The sequence below is a fragment of the Marmota monax genome, unplaced genomic scaffold, assembly GCF_021218885.2.
Source record: "Marmota monax isolate L192 unplaced genomic scaffold, Marmota_monax_Labrador192_F-V1.1 WCK01_AAM20220418_F8-fsc00337, whole genome shotgun sequence".
Taxonomy (NCBI): Eukaryota; Metazoa; Chordata; class Mammalia; order Rodentia; family Sciuridae; genus Marmota; species Marmota monax.
In genome coordinates this window covers 173,779-193,476 of record NW_026691996.1, presented here as the reverse complement: position 1 = coordinate 193,476, position 19,698 = coordinate 173,779, and the positions used below count along the sequence as shown (strand labels likewise).

Sequence of the window (19,698 nt, the reverse complement as noted above, 5' to 3'; positions counted from 1 at the left end):
TGAAAGACACAAAGATTCAGCCAAAAGAGAAAATTTGCTTCTGCAAAACTACAAATTAGAAAATTATTATTAAAGGCCTAAGAGACATTTAGGTTAAAATGTAAATGTTTTATACAGGGAATAAAAAATTTGGCAGGGAGAATATAGAAGCAAAAAAGTAAAACAAGGCTTCAAGGAAGATCTAATTTTAAAGGGGCTTAAAGAATAGACAGGATCTAGATATACAGAAAGAGTATGACAGAAGGAAAAAAAGCATTATATGAATCAATCTTAGGAAGAATTTCTTATCTATAAAGATATCAACAAATTTCCACAGTTCATAAAAAAAGGTAAGTTGCTAAATGCTGTGAAAGCAAATCCAAAGGAAGAGGACAGTTCTATACATGTACTCATTTCTTACCTTCTTTTAATGGAGTTTTGAGGGCAAAATTTTCTTTACTTTCGTGATGAAAGGCCTTTGAAGGATCAAAGTGTTTGATACCCAGAACTTTATTCAATTCCTCCTGAAGTTTTCTCTCATTTTGTTTCTTTTTAGCAAGCTGAGATCGGAGTTTTGACACCTCCTACATGAGAAAAGTATAGAGAATAAACAATTATTAAAGATCATGTAGGTAGAAATGTATTATTACCAACGTTGCAGGCAAACTGGGCAAAAATCACTATTACACTTTAAAAATGAATTACAAAATGCCTTTGAACAGCTATGCAAGTGAGATAGACTTTTAAGTCTTTTTGTTTCTCTGTAAGTACAAAGTTATTTTTCTAATAAAAGTTCTACTCAAAAGAAATTGCAGAAATCAACTACTGGCATGATACCATACAAGCTCTGCTAACCTACTTTCTAGTGAAAAAATTTATAAAAAGGCAATCAATTAAGGCCTCTGAAAAATGGCTACAAAGGCAAAATACTAAATGAAGAAACATTTATTCAAAAAGATCCACAAAAAAATCTGTAGGAAACCTGAAAGTCTGGGAAATTTCAACCCCAACTGCTCTAGCCACATAATCCTTCCTTCCCTCCCAACTTCCAGAGACTTCTTGCCAGCAAGATCAAGGCATCAGACTTTCTCATCTTGCCCAAAGCTTCTATTGCTGTAGTTATATCCTGTGCAAATGCAGCTGAGGGTGGAAAATCCCTTCTTCTGCTCAGCCTCACCTATGGTACAAGAGTTTGACTAGGACACAGTATGTTAAAAATACTGTGACCCTGATCACCCTTGCTCAGGCACAATTTCATGCCAGAAAAGGCAAGCTGAGAAACTTTCCTTGTAAGATCTCAGCTCTAAGGGCAGATGTAAAATTCAAAAAACCTCCCACTATCCCCAATTTCAGTTCTAGAATTATAGCTCAGATATTGTCTGAAGGAAAAATACACCATAAAATAGCTCCTAATTTCTTTCCAAGGGAAGTGATTTCATTTGGAAGAGATTTCACATGCAGAGATGAAGCCTAAGTGTGCTCTAAAGAGCAGAGGTGGTTGTGGTGAAAAGGAACTGGGAGAAGATTAGGGGTAGTAAAAATTGTAAGTGGCTAATTTTGTAGGACAGAAATAGGGAATAAAACAGCTTGGATGAGCCTTTCCAGAATCAGAATAAATACCACACAGTACTCTCATATATCACTCCTACAAATGAACCAGAATTTGATTGGATTAATATATTTTTTTTAAAAGAGAGAGTGAGAGAGGGGGAGGAAGAGAGAGAGAGAGAATTTTTTTTTAATATTTATTTTTTAGTTATCGGCGGTCACAACATCTTTGTTTGTATGTAGTGCTGAGGATCGAACCCCGGGCCGCACGCATGCCAGGCGAGCGCGCTACCGCTTAAGCCACATCCCCAGGCCCTGATTGGATTAATATTGTAGGCAATTTGTATGCCTTAGAACACTACTGAAAATAGCCATGAACCAGCAACTAGTAGAGTTATCAGTCATGTGTGTCAGTAAAAGACAGGAAGATAGCACTACCAAAGCAAGACTTACACCAGAGTAACTAAGCATACCCAAACTATACCTCCCTGAATAGCAACATCAGAGGTACAACAGTGTTGGGAGGCAAGGTTGTCATGTTTGGCAGTATTCACCCTAGATCAACATTATTAGACAAGTAAAAACTACAAGGCAGGTATTAATTTATACACACTAGAATGGCTAGAATCAAAATGTTAGGTGATATCAAATAATGGTGAGCATATGGAGAAAATGAAACCCTATATTGCTGATAGAAAGTAAAATGGTATAGCCCCTTTAGAAAACAGTTCTTTAAATGATTAAACAGAGCTACCATAAAACCCACCAATTTCACTCTTGGGCATATAACCCAGAAAAATAAAAATACATGTCCATATAAAAACTTGGATTTTTTTTTAGGGGGAGTATATTGGGGATTGAATGCCAGCGTGCTTTACCACTGAGCTACATACCCAGTCCTTTTTTTTGAGACAGGGTATTGCCAAGTTCCTGAGGCTATCCTCAAACTTGGGATCCTTCTGTATTAGCCTCCCCAGTTGCTGGGATTACTGGCTACTGCCCCTGGAGAAAAAACTTGTATGGAAATGATTACAGTACGATTATTATAATAGCCAAAAGGCAGAAAAAACTCCAAATGGCCATTAACTGATGAATACATAAATGTTTATTCACACAATGAATTATTATTAGTCCATAAAAAATGAATGAAGTACCAAAACATTCTACAACATGGATGAATCTTAAAAATATTATGCTGCTTGAAAGAAGACAGTCAAAAAGACTACCTATTATTTGAGGCAATCAATTAGTAGTCGCTTAAGGTTGAGGCTGGGATAGAATGAGGAGATAAGAGGGTAATGGTAAAAAGAACAGGATTTTATTTTGAGGTGATAAAAAGTGATCTATAATTGTGATGCTGCTGCACACATCTGTGAATATACTAAAAACCACAAATTGTGTATTTTAAGTGGGGGAATTATATGGGATATGAATTATATCTCAGTAAGCCTATTAAAAATTTAAGCATCTTGGGCCAGGGGTGTGGCTCAATGGTAGAGCACTTGCCTAGCATGCGTGAGGCACTGGGTTCCATCCCCGGCACCACATAAAAATAAAACAATTAAAATAAAGGGTATTATGTTCATCTACAACTTAAAAAAAAATTAAGTATACAAGTGTTTTTGAACATTGTTTGTTTTTATGGTATTTACATCAAGGAATTTGCTATTTTGCATACAGACATGGATGTGTAAAGCTTTATACATTTTTCCAACTACACCAGTAATTTTAAATGTATTAAACCATAGCTGGAAAACCTGAGAACACTGAATATCCACCTCGTAAACACTAAAATAAATCCATTAATTCCTCTGAATTTTCTCTGTAAACTGTTATTTTTTTTTCTGAAATAGAAGACTTTCATCATACTTAAATATTATTAATAAGATATTAAGCCTTTAACTTGAATACTAAATAAAACTAAATGCTATTAATAAAACTAAATGCTATTAATAAAACTAAATGCTATTTTACAAACCGATTTCAGTTGGCTATTTTCATCTTTCAATTTCACAACATGCTTGATTTTTTGCTTCAGATTCTGATGACCCAATAATTCCGCATATGAATCTCTTATTTTATTTAGCTGCTCCTGAGTTGCACCATGTTCACTCAACAAAGCCTGTTTCTCTGCTTCAAATGCATCCAGTTGAAGCTAGAAAAGATTTTTTAAATGAAATAAAGACTTAAAATTATTAAATTTTACAGGTTTCATACAGAGCATAAAAAACTAAACCCCAAACCAAACCAAACCACAGTATGCTTACCTATTTTCAAGGATCTCAACAGATTTTCTGATAAATCTTTTAAATTTTTTAGTTTTCATTTTAAATATCATTAAGACAGAGGAAAAGAAACAAGAAAACCAACTAGATCTATCTGATACAGATAGATCTCAAGTTATAACCAATGTGTTTCTACTGTATTTAAGTGCCAAACTTAGCATTTATCCATTTCTTCTCTTAAAATGATACTATTTGAGCTGGATGCAGTGTTGCTTGCCTGTAAAGCCAGTGGCTCGGGAGGCTGAGGCAGGAGGATCATGAGTTCAAAGCCAGCATCAGCAACAGGGAGGTGCTAAACAACTCAGTGAGACCCTGTCTCTAAATAAAATACAAAATAGGGCTGGAGATGTGGTTCAGTGGTCAAGTGCCCCTAAGTTCAATTCCTGGTACCCCCACCCCCCAAAAAGATAGTATTTGAGATAGATCATAACAAAATGCATATCACAAAGTAACATAGATTAATCATCGAAAGTTTATTATCAGGACAGCCTTCTGATTGAACTCTGGGGTACTTGTCCACTGAGCCACATCCCCAGCCCTACTTTTGTACTTTTTAAGTTAGAGACAGGGTCTCAACTGAGTTATTTAGTGCCTCGCTGTTGCTGAGTCTGGCTCTGAACTCTTGATTCTCCTGCCTCAGCCTCCTGAGCCACAGGGATTATAGCATACGCTACTGTGCCTGGCTAGAAAGCAACTTTTAACCTGTAAAGAGTATATTAAAAACTTATGGGGGCTGGGGTTATGGCTCAATAGTACAGTACTTGCCTAGCACGTGTGAGGCACTGGGTTCGATTCTCAACACCACATATAAACACATAAATGAATAAAGGTGAATCAATAATTAATAAAAAAGACAAGGGCATGAAAATTTAAGTCTGGTAAAATTTTAAATTATATTTCAATAAAGGTGGACAAATTTTATGCATAATCCATTTTATAAATTTTTAATTGGAACTTAAAATAAACACATATAAGTTTAATTCTAAGAGACAAACCTGAAAAGGTTTTGTTTTCTTATACAGTTCTTCATAAAGGAGACGCCATTTATTAACTTCCTCAGTTAATTCTGCCACTGTGTTTTCTTTCCCAACTTTTCTATATGGGAAAATTAAATTAAGAAAACATTAATTATAAAAATTAATTACGAATTAGAAAAAATAACCATTCATGGTACTCACTTTCCCATTCTAACTTACCTTACTTCTTCCTCTTCCAGTTGCTTCTTAAAGTCTTCATCTTGTTGTTTGAGTTGGTTCTGCAAATCAGTTATCTTTTTAAGAGAAGAAACTGTCATTTCTTTAATTTCTACTTCTTTCAGTGCTGATTTGTTCTGCAGATCTACAAGCATCCTTTGAATTAGAGAGAAAAGTCACTAAATATTTTAGACATTGATTTTTCTTTCACTTCTTGCTTTTTAAAATCAAACTAAAATACCCCAAATAACTCAAGTATCTTAATTTTATGGATTTAAAAAAAAAATTTATAATTTAAGATGACCAAAAGCAAGCCATGGGACAATTCCCTGCACCACTTAGTAGCTGGATTTTGACAATATTAAGAAGTTTTAATGGTTCTAAGATATTAGTGTGAGCAAGCAGCTTATTCATACCTTGCATATTCTTGATTTGTGCTTTCAGTTGTCAGTATCTGATGTTGAACATCCTCTGCTCTTTTTTCAGCCTTGGCCACTTTTTCCTGTAGTGATGAGTTCTCCAGTCTAAGATCTTCTAGCTCACTAATTATTAATGCTTTATAGCTTATTAAAAAGAAAAACAAAGTTAAAGTATTTTTCTAACTACTATGAAAATGACAAATAGAGTGAATCAGTTTATATTTTACATACTCTTCAGCAAAGTTAACAAAACTTTATAATATATTCCTGCACTTACCCAGGTAGGAATTCAGGCTTCTAAGGTAAGTGTTATGAAGGGAATATACAAAGCACTTTAAGTTGGTAAAATAGGGGAATCTACATTTTGGTTGGTGATTCAGAAAAGGCCTTTCTAAGAAATTTAGAATTAAGCTGAGACATGATGTAAGGAGGCATTAGCTAGGCAGTTAGAGGAAAGTATTTCAGAGGATAAAGCTGATATGAAAGTGAGGTAGAACAAAGTCCACTAAGGGGTCAGAATGGAATCTAATGAATAAGAGAGGCAGAAACAGAAGCCAGAGGCATGAAGCCAATCAGGGGCACAATGGGTTTACCTAAAGAATAAGGGAGAACCATTAATTTGTATGTAGATTACTCCAGAGATATGTGAAGGATGGATCCTGAAAATTGGAGGATGGAAAACCAGGAGATCAGAAGGAAGACAATTATTTATCATCCCAGGTGAGCAATTACGGAGGCTTAAACTAAGGTGTTAACAATGGAAAGATGGGAGATCTCTTTTGTAGGCAGAACAGAAAAACTAAAGAGATTAATTGGATGTTGGTGGAAAGGGAAAGAAAAACAAGTCTAGGATTTATGGGGTGAAAGGCTGGAAGATGAAGATGTTATTGCTTGCAATTAAAAAAAAACACGATAAAACAATGAGAGAATAGAGGCAGAAAGAGAAAGAAGACCAATAATTATTTGATGCAGGTTATTATCAGGCAATAATAAAATATCTACTTCAATATATCAAGTACACAGAGATGTATGATATGGAGCTGAAAAGATAAGTGTGTTTGAAGAAAGAAATTTTCATGTCATTAGCATACTAATAATATAGAATGAATTAAGACTTCCTGAAGCACTATTTTTTTAAAAAGTTTTTTTTATAGTTGTACATAGACAGAATGCCTTTATTTTATTTGTTTACTTTTATGTGGTGCTTAGGATTGAACCCAGTGTCTCACACCAGCTAGGCAAGTGCTCTGCCACTAAGCTATAGTCCCTCCCCTGAAGCACTATTTTTAAGCCAGTCCCCCCCCCCCCCGCCCCCCAGTGTCTCATTAAGTCACCAGGCTGGCCTCAAACTTGTCCTCCTACTGTCTTAGTCTCCCATGTTGCTCTAAAGCACTATTTTTTAAACCACTGAGAAGAAAAATTCCTTTAGAGGACACTGTGATTGTGTTATTTACATATATGTTCTGATATATAAAAGTTTTTAGTGAAATATATAAAAATATATATTATTTATCTACATGTTTACCAGAATGTTTCATATAAAGGAATACATCACTAGGAAGGAAGTAGTATTCAATGAATAGGTAGTAGGCAACTATTTCTCCATAGGGACAAACAAAAAGAAATTTAATCTTCGTAACATTGTACACACAGTAATCAGTTGTAGGCAAAAAAATGAAAGTAAAACTTGAAACTTTAAGAAGAAAAATAGGTAAATATCTTCATGTTGCTGGGATAGAAAGAAGTTCTTATAAAATTTATAAATTTAAAAGAATAATTAAAATTTCCAAATTTAAAATCAAGAATTTCCACCCATCATAAGAAACCATGAAGAAAATGCAGACAGGCTACACTGTGGAAGAAAATATTTACAACTCATAGTGCTGATGAATTATCTACAATACAAAGTCATTTTACATTAGCATAGTGGCAAAATTTTAAAAGTACAGCAGCTTTGGTGAGAAAGTAGAACACTGGGTATATTCTTACCCTCACTTTAGAAAATGATTGGTATTAAATTTTAAAAATTATCATTTACACACAAGGATTCTATACTTGTATACTAGGAGACGCTAAGATAATTTTCATTAAATATATCACCAATAATAACCAAAACATAAATAAATAAATTTAAAAAAGGAAACAACCCAAATGTGCAAAGTAAGAATGCACAAAAAAATTGTGGTATGTTCATACTTAGATATTCACAGCATGACCATGAACAAACTATATTCTCATGAAACAATATAATTCTGTTCTAGAAATACATAAGGCAGAGTGAAAAAGCAAGTCAAGTCATAGGAAATGGCATATGGTATGATGACAATTTCTGTTGATGCTAAGAGTATAATTAGATAAGTGATATTTGTATGGGTATACATGTTATAAAACTATAATGCATGGGGAAAAAGGTGAGAAAATACTAAATGGAGGCTTTGAGACAGTGTTACCTGTTCAGAAATGGCATAGAGATGAAACTCATACAACCAAGTTGTTGAATATCATTATACTTAATGGTTGTCTTTCATGGGTTCACATGTATTGATTTTATACTTTATGCTTTATTATTCATGTATATTCTTTTGTGTCTAATATATATATTAAAGTGGCAGAAACCTCCTCCCCAAATGGTCTAAACTATGATAAACAAAAATATTAATACACTGTTATATTTTGCAATTAAACTTCTTTTATTTAAAGGAAAAATAGCAAGAGGTAAAGAAGTAGATATAATACGCAGACAGATAAGCTTCTATTAAGAAGATGGACTGGGAATAGGAATATAATTTTAGGTTAAGACATGTTAGAAATGATTTGTATTGGACATGTACAAGAAGCAAGGAAGAGTCAAGGAGATTTTTTTTTTTAAATCATGCATTTTAAAGATGACTGCACATTAACATTAATTCATATTGATGGGGAAAATTCCAGTAGAAAGGTTGAAAATTTTGAGAAACAAGGATCAAATATATAGTGATGTCACTGAAGGTTAAAAGATAGAAATAATCTAGTAGGTAAGAAGACAGTATGACTTTATAGCCATGTGGGTGTTTTTTAAGTTTGATGAGGACATAAAAGTTTTTGAATTTAAGCAAACAATATCAGGGAAGAAAATAGAAGTGTCAAAAGTTCAAGAATGCATGAAATTAAAACTAGATAGTGGGAGTTGAACATTTCTGAATAAATATAGTGACCAATTTATGGCAAGTCTTTATGGTATGGAAAGTAATAACCAAGTGTCATAGAGCATGCCTATAATTACAGTAACTTGGGAGACTGGGAAACTGAGACAAGAGGATTACAAGTTCCCAGACCAGCAAGTTAGTGAAACTGTCTCAAGATAACAAAAAGGGCTGGGGATATAGCTCAGTGATAGAGCACTGTTGAGTTGAATCCCAAGGACCACAAAACAAACCAACAACAAAAATAATTTAAAGTAGTACCAGCCATCCTTTGTGTGATTACTTTGTTCACAGATTTCTGTAGATAAACACTTCTCCCTGCTCACATTATATTTGAGAGTAAAGGCTCCTAAGAAAAATACCTTTCAAATTGAGCAGTAACATCTCCAAGGTTTTGCACTGTACTATTATACCTTTCCTGCAAAATTAGGGTGGCCTGCATGTGAGCAGCATCATTTTTCTCCATTTCAGCTTCCTTCCTAAGAAAAAGAAAAATTTAGAAGATAAAACGCTAACAACAGATCATTAAGAAAGAGAATACATAGGAAATGTGAATCATACAACTCCTATCAGGACCTGCATTAGTTTAGAGTTTATGGCCTAATTCTCATATTTTTATTTACTGTACTAAGAGTACCGGCTTCATCTTATTTCTTCTGCTCTTATTTTACTCTTTTTCATCCAAATTTATGCATTACTAAATTCCTTTTTTCATATCATATGCATTTAAGTGGGTGTTTAAAATTTGGGGGACAGGAGGTAAGTAAAAGCCCTAATGCAGAATCTTAACAACAAAAGCCCAAAATTACAAGTTAAAAAGTACCCAGATTTACTCAAGTTTCATTCTCTGCACTTAGACACTAATGCTAAATATAGTTAAACACTTCTTTTTAAAAGTTCTTTTGGAAAAAAAGTTATAAGATTCTGTGGATTATTCTGATTATATGATTAATCCACATAATTGTTATAAAAAATTCAACACTTAAATGGATTATTTTATATTGACAAAATAAATTAAGTCATCTTTATATATTATAAATCACAGAATTTTTTGAAATATTCATGATAGATTATCAAAATGGTGAAAAAGTTTTTACATAGTTATCTGAGCTTACGAGAAACCTTTTAAAGAATATACAAAAGTAAAACTGTAATAAGCATTGTGTACTTACAAACTAGGTAGGACACTGAAATAAGATAAATAGTTAATCAGGTTCATTAAGCAATGAGTTTAGATTTTTAAAATATACACATCACAGCAAAAGCTATCAAATGTTACTAAAGGGTTTGTAATAAAAACATTTTCTTCATTATCCTTTAGAGAAATTACTTTCAATCCTTAGTTGATATTTTCCTAAGCCTGAAATTTCTAGTCTAGGAGAGACCCTAGAGATCATCTTATAATTAAATTTCTTTATTTTATAGAAAATGACAGAAACTAATGATGTTTTGCTCAGAATCAGACAGTTAGTTAACAGATGCAGTAATAAAATTCTTATGTCTTGAATGCTACACAAGAGTTCTTTGTCTTTAGGATAAATGTCTCAACTATCCTCTGTGAAATTGATATCTACTCAGTTTCTTAAGGTTCCTGTTCTTTAAGACTGGGAGCAGTACAGAACAATCCCCCTATTTATACTTTTGTACTGTTTCCAAAAAAATAGGTATAAACTCTTAAGTGTTCTTTGCCATCACCAATCACAAAAAAATAGAAAAGAGACTAATAACAAAAAAAAATCCAACAAGAAAAAGTGGGAGATTTACTATAATAATATAGGTTCATATCTAATCCATGGTTCCTTACTAATAAAATGTTTTAGTGATGAGTTCCCAAGGATTTGCAATTCAAATTCAAGAATCAAAATGGATATTTTAATATAAATACATAAAGTGGTGAAAGAGGTATAATATAATGAAAGGAATATAAAATTAGAGTCAAAAACCAAAATGAGATCTCAGATTTTCTACTTTGATAAATTTCTTATTTTTTAATGTTTTCCATTTCTGGTGTTTTTTCCCCATTTTGTTTTTTGATTGCTGCCTCATGAAATGTAATGAAAAGTACAACTTATACTATGTAAATTGATGTACACATAGATTAAAAAAATGCAATCCATTTTATTATTAAAGGGTAGAGTTATTAGTTTTTTTTCCCCTAAATTCATCACTGTAAAGCTGATGTACAGTGACTTTTAGAATACATAAGAGTAGTAAAATAGCACAAAGCTTCTGTCATTTGTTAACTAAAACTACTTCTGGCTTTAAAAATTTAAGAAGGGACAATACTTTTTATTTTAGCTGTCATATTGGCTTGCACAGACATTCTTTGCATGTATAGACTTTGTCTCTGTCTATTCCTTCTTGAAAAGTAATTTCAATCTCACATATTCACAATTGAGGTGAGAATCTTAAAAAAATAAACCAGGAAATAATTTTAAACATCTCAAATCATATATAAATAAGAGGTACACTATTAATACGAACTCTTTCAACTGTTCTTCTAGGAGTTTTAGTTCTTCTGCTGTAGTTTTTGTTTCCTCTTCCAACTGTTTGACCAGTCTTTCAGTTTGTTCTTCCTTTTGCTGAACTAGATCTAGTTCTTCCAGTGCAAGTTTTAATTCTTCCTTAAAAAGAGTTCTTTCTTTAATCATTTCTTCTTGATAAAAAAATAGCTTCTGCTGAAGACTAGAAGATAATTCCTATATCCAAAAAGATAACCAACAAAATAATTTGAAATGGCATTCTTAGGTTTTATGAAGAGACAAAAAAAATTATATATATATATATATATATATATATATATATATATATATAAAATGAAGTATGAAAACTAAATTTAAGAGTTTCAAAATAACATTAAAAAATATAGATATATGGCTGGGCATAGTGGCATATGCCTGTAATCCCAGTAACTCGGGGGGCTGAGACCCTAAACAACTCAGTGACATCCTGTCTCAAAGGTAAAGCGCCTCTGGGTTCAATCCCCAGGACTATATATATATTATATATAAATAAAATAAACATAAACATACATACACAAACACAAACTTTTTTCATGAGCTATTTTCCACATCTTAACACTGTGGCAACTTTCATTTCAGGCTTTTTTTTTCCTATGCAACATACACATAAACTTATAAAACTAAAATTATATTTATATCTGTTTTACAACTGGTTTTTATGTATACTTTTCTCCTATAATACTATATAAAAGTATTTTATGATTTCAACATTATATAAAATACTTTAAGCTATATAGTACATCAATTATATAAACACATCATCATTGTGAAAAACATTCTAACATTACAAAGAAAGTGACTATTATCTTTGACTACTTCCCACCCCAACTTTAGTTGTCTCTTCCCAGAAACATCTACTAGTTTGGAACATGTATGCCTTCTGGTCTTTGTCAATATATTTATATATACACATACATATTTTTTGGACATATGTAAAGGTCATTATAAAAAATCATAGATAGTTGAGATCTTTCTAACTCAATGTGTTCTACTTCATTTGTTGTAGGTTAACCAAATACATACTACTTCACATCAATGCATGTAAGTACCAATTGTCTCAACCATTACCAATATTTTACATTATTAAATGTTTTAATTTTCACCAATCTTGTAAATGGAAAAATTTTATTTCCATTTCCTTGATTACTATTGAGATGGAGCTTCTTTCATGTTTATAAGATACGGAGAATTATCTATTTCTGCACTATATTTTAGTGGACTGTTTTCTCTCTCTGTCTGTCTCTCACATACACACACACACGTAATGTTATTCATGTAATCTAAATTTTATAATTATATTTTTCCTGTAGTAAGATATTCTTCTAAAGACAACTCTAAATAATCTACATGGGCTTCAAATACAAAAATGTAATAGGAAAGCAATGTTAAATGATCCCTACTTTGCTACATCTGTATTTTAATTTTTTTCACATTATTAATAACCCCATAGTGAACACATTGTGAAGGTGTATGGCTAAGTCTTCAGAATATCCATGGTCATTTCCTCAGGATTAGATCTTAAAATTAGAATTGTTGAATCAAAGGATATATAACAACGTTTTCTGACAGTGAAATTTATGACACATAATAAGCATTCTTTAATTAAAAAAACATTGCAGTTAATTACTTTCTCTTGTTGGAGAAATGACTCAATTTGCAACTCTTTTTGTTGTAGTCTTTCATGTTCTTGTTTTTCCAGAATAAGCTTCTCTTTTAAGTTTTGCATCTCTGCATTTAGACTTTCATCCCTTTCCGTTTTCCTGCTGAGAAGGTCTTCTATAAAAGGAAAACATTTAAAATACTGTAACAACATACAAACATCATTAAAAAAACCCTAGATACCCAAAATACTTCATTATGCTGGTGTTTAGCACAATTCACAGACCAAATATTTTCAAAGGAAAAAAGCAAAAAATTATGAAGCTTGTACAATTATTACAACATATAACATACACTGTATGCTATATAACAAAACCCTCAAAACTAGTTCTATGTTATCTACCAATTTTAAATAGCCAGTCAAGGGAAGTCATGAATTGCACAATTGTTTCTTTTTCTATCAAGAAAAGCAACATACTGAAATAGAGAATAAACATTATAAAAAAAATTTCAAAAAAAATTTCAAATACAGAATAACGTTTTCTGTTGTTGATTACATAATTTTAAAAAGGTTGTTTTGACATAGCAGTGCTTTTCTTAAATACAATAATGCACTAACTATAAACACAATAATACCTTTTTCTCTTTCAAGCAGCTCACATTTAGCATTCAGGTCTTCTACTTGTTTAGACAAGATAACATTTTCCTCAATAGACTGCTTAAGGATTAAAATTTCATGATTCTTCTCTTTCACATGTTCTTCTAACTGGGCAATATCTAGCTTATATTTTTCCACTTGATCTGATGCACAACTATATTAAAAATATTGAAAAAGAACATATCTTTTTAGGCACATGGAAACAGCAAAAAGATGAAAATGATGTATTCATCAGTGTTTAACAAAATAAGGTTCAATATTAAGCTACTTTTTCATATTACCTAATTTCTTCGATGTATTCTAAGAGTTTCTCTGTTTCAGATTTTTCATCAATCTTTTCTTTCTCTATTGAAACACTAAAAAAAAATTGGATGTTAGTTTATTTAATAATTGCACATATAGGAAGGGGATAGGAAAGGCAGCAGAATACAAGAGACACTAGTATGGCAGTATGTATAAACGTGGATGTATACCAATGTGATCCTGCAATCTGGACACGTGGTAAAAATAAGAATTCATACCCCACTTGAATCAAATGTATGAAATATGATATGTCAAGATCATTGTAATGTTTTGAGCAACCAATAAAAAAAATAATTGCACATAATGCTTACTATGTATAAGATACTGTTGTATTAGGCAAGTGACTGCAGAGTTCAAATTCTTAATCATTAAGAGTGACTTACTTCTCAGGTTGACAATTTATATGCAAGCGGGAGACTAATGATTTTACTTAAGTAAAAAAGATTTTCAAAGGTACTATGACAAAAGAGCTATGATCATGAGAATCATCTCACAACATCCCAAATCAAAGACATAATCTTATTTTGTAGCTTTCTTGGTTTCCTTACCCACCCAAATAGCATTTTGAGTGTCATAAAGTTTTTGTTTCAGGCTATCTGGCATTCAATTATTTATATGTTCAACTCTTCTTAACAACCTAATTTAAGAAATGAACAAAAGACTTAACTAGACATTTCACAACAGAAGATGTAGAAATGATCTATAAGTACACAGAAAGATATTCAAGGTTCATAGTAACAAAGTTACAAACTACCACTTCAAATCCATTAAAAACGCCAAAGTAAACAGGATACATCAAATGGTGTTAGAAATATAGAACCACCTTGCTAGTGGGGGTATAAATGATACAACAACTTTGAAGTTTTTTTTTTTTAAATGTTATATATTACCCTATGACCCAAGAATTCCACTTCTAGATATTTACACATGAAAAGTACAAATAAATATCCACAAAAATGTACGTTTATACTTTTTCAGAGTAAGAAACTTTTAAAAAGGCCTAAAATGGTGAAAAGAACAGTAAACAAATAGAGATATATTCATAGAATAGAATGCTACTCGGAAATAAGAAGGAAGAAGAGTATACATTGATGAATTGTGAAAAATTATGTCATACAAAAGAAGCCCCCAACCCATACTATAACAAACTTCTCAAATTTATGATGAAAAATAGAAAGTAGCTGCAGGGATGGCCAGCATTACACAGGTAGCAGTCAGGTAACGAGGGGTATGAAAGTAACTTTCTGAGGGAATGGAAATATTCTCTATGTTATTTGGTTAATGGTCACAAAAATGTATATAACTGTCAAAAGTTATCAACCTGAATATTTAAGATCAGTGCATTTATTATATGTAAATTACAGAAGTAATTATAAAAAAGGAATATTACTGTGCATTAATCACAGCTTCTTATACCAGTGTTTCTCAGTTTGGTTCTGACTACCATCTCCGTAAGATTACGCTAATGGGAAGATCATAAGCATTTCCTTATCATTGCTACTGAAGATGGGACAAAAGTACTACATTCATATAACTTTCTAGCATTAAATGTTTGAGAATGATTAGGGTTCACTGTCACTTAAGAGAAATAGGGAGGACTGGAGTGTAGCTCAGTGATAGAGTGCTTACCTAGCATACACAAGGCCCTGGGTTTAATTCCCAGCACCACAAAAATAAATAAATAAAAGCATACTCCTGGACCCCAGTGTGGGCTTCCTATGTAAACCATGGAGGACTGGAAAAAAAAAAAGAGAGAGAGAGAGAGAGAGAAACAGGAAAATTAAGGAAGTGATAAGTGTTGAGGAAAGATTAAAATCTGACTAAGGAATAATTTGCTTAGAAAAGCCAGCGAAGAACTGCTAACAACCTATGGCTGCATCTCCCCAAAGCAAAAAAACTAGAATGAACACAAAATTAGTAGAAGGAAAGAAATAATAAAGATCAGAGTGAAAATCAATGAAACAGAAACTAAATAAAATACAGAAGATAAACAAAAGGAATGTTGGTTCTTTGAAAAGATTTTAAAAATTGACAAACTCTCAGCCTAGTTTAAAAAAAGAAACCAGGGGCTGGGGTTGTGGCTCAGTGATAGAGTGCTCGCCTAGCATGCACGAGGCACTGGGTTCGATCCTCAGTATCAAATAAATGTAAAATAAAGATATTGTGTCCACCTAAAATTTATGAATAAATATTAAAAAAGAAACCAGAAGACTCAAATAAAATCAAATACATTTATTTCATAAATAAAATGAAAGGGGTATGCTACAATTGACACTGTAGATACACAAAAAACTCAATGGAGATTATTACGAACAACTATAAGCCAAATTTGACAATCTGGAAGAAATGGATGACTTCTTGGACACATTCAGCTTAACAAGATTGAATAATGAAGAAATAGAAAACCTGAACAGATCAATAACAAGACTGAAACAATAAAGAAAAGTGTCCCATCCAAGAAAAGCCCCAATCATACATTTCAATGCTGTGTTTGACCAAACATTTAAGGAAGAACTGGTATCAGTTCTTCTTAAATTATTCTCACACACTGAAGAGGAAGATATTCTTTCAAACATATTAAATGGAGACAGGATTACCCTGATATGCAAACCAGACAAGAACACAACAATAAAAAAAACTGTAGCAAGGTACAGTGGCACATGCCTGTAATCTCAGTGGCTCAGGAGGCTGGGGAAGGAGGATTGCGAGTTCAAAGCCAGCCTCAGCCAAAGTGAGGTGCTAAGCAACTCAGTGAAACCGTCTCTAAATAAAATACAAAACAGGGCTGGGGATGTGGCTCAGTGGTTGAAAGCCCCACAGTTTAATCCCTGGTATCCCTACCCCCGCAACAACAATAACAACAACAACAAAAACCCTACAAGCCCAAATCCTCATGAACATAGACATAAAAATCTTCAGCAAAATATTAGCAAACAGAATTTGTAGCACAGCTGAGCCTGATGGTGCATGCTGTAATTCTAGCAACTTGGGAAGCTGAGGCAAGCTGATTCCAAGTTTGAGGCTAGGCTCAGCAACTTAGCCAGATCCTCAGCAGTCTTGTCTCAAAATCAAAAAATAAGAAAGGTTGAGATGTAGCTCAGTGGTAAAGTGCCCGTGGGTTCCATCCCTGGTACATACACTACACACATACAAAACTGTCAACAAAATCCGTAGCATGTTAGAAAGATTATTCAGATTATTCACCATGATAAAGTAGGATTCTTCCTAGATATACAAGGATGGTGTAGCAGAAGCAAATCAATAACTATGACAAACCATATCAAGAAAACATAGGATAAAAACCACATCATCATTTCAAGAGAAAGAGAAAAGTTATCTAATAAAATTCAAGCCATTAGGCATGGTGACATTATAACTTTAATCTCAGCTATTTGGGAAGCTGAGATGAAAGAATCCCAAGTGTGAGGCCAGCCTTCACAACTTAGTGAGATCCTGTCTCAAAATAAAGAGGAGCTGGGATTGGGGTTATGTCTCAGCAGTGCAGTGCTTGCCTTGCACCTGTGAGGCCCTTGGTTCAATCCTCAGTACCACGAAAAACAATCAGTCAATCAAACAAAAAACAACTTGGGATATAGGATGTAGTCAGTGGAAGAATGCCAACCTAGCATGCACGTGGGCTTGATCCCTATCATCAACCAAAAAAATTTAAAAACCAAAAAAACCTTCAACATTTCATGATTAAAAAATGCTGAACAAATGAGGTATAAAAAATGTACCTCAATATAATAAAGTCCATTTATAATAAGCCAACAGTGAGCATATTGGGAAAAGTTGAAAGCTTTCTAAGATCCAGAAAAAGATAGGGATGCCCACTTTCAATCAAAGTTGTACTAGAAGTACTAACTAGAGCAGGAAAAAGAAATAAAACACATCCAGACTGGATAACATAAAGTCAAACTTTCATTGTCTGTAGATGACATGATCTCACATATAGAAAACTACAAAGGCTCCACCAAAAATTTAAATTAGAGAAGTTGCATGATACAAACTCAACATCCAAAAATAGGTATCAATATTACTCCCTAATCGTTTACTACATGAAAGAGAGAAATCATGAAAGCAATTTCATTTATGATAGCTACAAAAAAATTTAAGGAATAAATTTAATCTAAGATATAAAATATTTCTACAGTGAAAATTATAAGGCACTGATGAAAGAAATTGAAGAAGATACAAAAAATTGGAAAGACATCTCATGCTCTAGGATTGGCAGACTTAATATTGTTAAAATGTCCATAGTACCCAAAGTGATCTACAGATTTAATATCATCCCTGTCAAAATACCATAGCATTCTTTACTAAACTACAAAAAATTATCCTAAAAATTCCAAGAAACCACAACCCCCCCCAAATTGTCAAAGCAATCTTGCCCAAAAAGAGCAGAACACAAAAAGGCATTACACTACCCGACTTTAAAATATACTACAAAGTTACAGTAATCAAAACAGCAAGGTATTGAAATAAAATTACACACAGACCAATGGATTAGAAGAGACATAAATAAACCCATACATCCACTGCAAACTGGTTGTCAACAAATGTGCTAAGAATAAGCACTGCAGAAAGGACTCTCTTTTCTATAAATGGTATGGGGAAAAATGGGTATCTACCTTCAGAAAAGTGAAACTAGACCTTATCTCTCACCAGCTATAAAAATCAACTCAAAATGGATTGAAGATTAAACTTATGACTCAAACAATGAACTAGTAGAAGAAAGCAGACAAAATGTTTTAAGACATTGGAATCAGAAGATTTTTTTGAACCAGACCCCAAAAGCATAAGAAGAAAAAGTAAACAAGACAAATGAGCTTGCATCAAATTAAAAATCTTCTGCACAGCAAAAGAAACACTCAACAGAATGCAGAGACAACCTACAGAATGAGAGAAAATGTTTGCAAACTATACATTTAACAAGGTTTGTTTTGTTTTTTGGTGGTGCTGGGGATTTAACTCCTGGCCTTGGGCATGCTAGGCAAGTACCTTACTACTGTGCTACATTTCCAGCCCTTCTAACAAGATTTTGATATCAAGAATATATAAGGAACTTCAAAATCTCAATAGCAAAAACCCAAATAATCTGATGTAAAAATGGGCAATAGATCCAAATGGACATTTCTCAAAAGAAGACATAAGAATGGTTACCAGATATATGAAAAGGTGCTCAATATCACTAGTCAAGTAAGTGAAAACTTAGTCATGTAAGAATGCCATCATCAAAAAAATTAAAAATTAAACAAGTGCTTATGGTGATGTACAGAAAAGTGAACCATTGCATACTGGTGGTGAGAATATAAATTAGTACAGCCATTATGGAAAACTGTAGGTTTCTCCTTAAACAAACAAACAAACAAACAGACAAATACACCATGTTTACTGCAGCACTATGCACCATAGCCAAGAAATGGAATGAAAATGAAAACACCTAACTGTATATTTACTAATAATGGATAAAGAAAATGGTCCATATAAATCATGGAATACTGTTTAATCATAATGAAGAATGACATCCTGTCATTATGACAACATAGATGGTACTAGATATCATTATGTTAAGTAAAGCAAGCCTGGCACAGAAAGAAAATATCACAATATCATTCATATGTAGAATCGAAAAAAGGTTATCTTATAAAGTTGAAAACAGAATGGTTATCAGAGCAAGGAATATTAAGGGTAGGCAGAGAGGGGAAAGATTAGTCAACGGGCAGTAAGTTACCATTAGGTAGGAGTTAGGAGTTCTGATGTGTTATTTTACAGCAAGGTGACTACAGATAACAATTATATATGGTAGACCTCAAATAGAAGAAAGAGCCAGGCATGGTGGTGCATACCTGTAATCCCAGAAAATCAGGAGATTGAAACAGGAGGTTCACAAGTCCTAAGCTAATCTTAGCAATTTAGTGAGGCCCTGAACAACTTAATAAGACACCATCAGAAAACAAAAAACAAAAAGGGCTGGGGCTGGGGTTGTAGCTCAGCAGTAGACTACTTG

At 32.9% G+C, this 19,698-nt stretch overlaps 1 protein-coding gene across 1 annotated transcript in view; it reads right to left on the bottom strand.

Moving 5' to 3' along the window:
• Hmmr (hyaluronan mediated motility receptor) overlaps positions 1 to 19,698 on the bottom strand; it is a 29,295-nt gene that overhangs the window by 1,290 nt on the left and 8,307 nt on the right. The window contains exons 8-17 of the mRNA XM_046451186.2: positions 13,667 to 13,741; positions 13,364 to 13,539; positions 12,756 to 12,904; positions 11,091 to 11,305; positions 8,969 to 9,085; positions 5,422 to 5,568; positions 5,009 to 5,161; positions 4,808 to 4,907; positions 3,506 to 3,682; positions 401 to 563 (exon numbers count right to left, since the gene is read on the bottom strand). Coding sequence (XP_046307142.1) covers positions 401 to 563; positions 3,506 to 3,682; positions 4,808 to 4,907; positions 5,009 to 5,161; positions 5,422 to 5,568; positions 8,969 to 9,085; positions 11,091 to 11,305; positions 12,756 to 12,904; positions 13,364 to 13,539; positions 13,667 to 13,741 — 1,472 coding nt within the window. The remainder of the gene's footprint in view (positions 1 to 400; positions 564 to 3,505; positions 3,683 to 4,807; positions 4,908 to 5,008; positions 5,162 to 5,421; positions 5,569 to 8,968; positions 9,086 to 11,090; positions 11,306 to 12,755; positions 12,905 to 13,363; positions 13,540 to 13,666; positions 13,742 to 19,698) is intronic.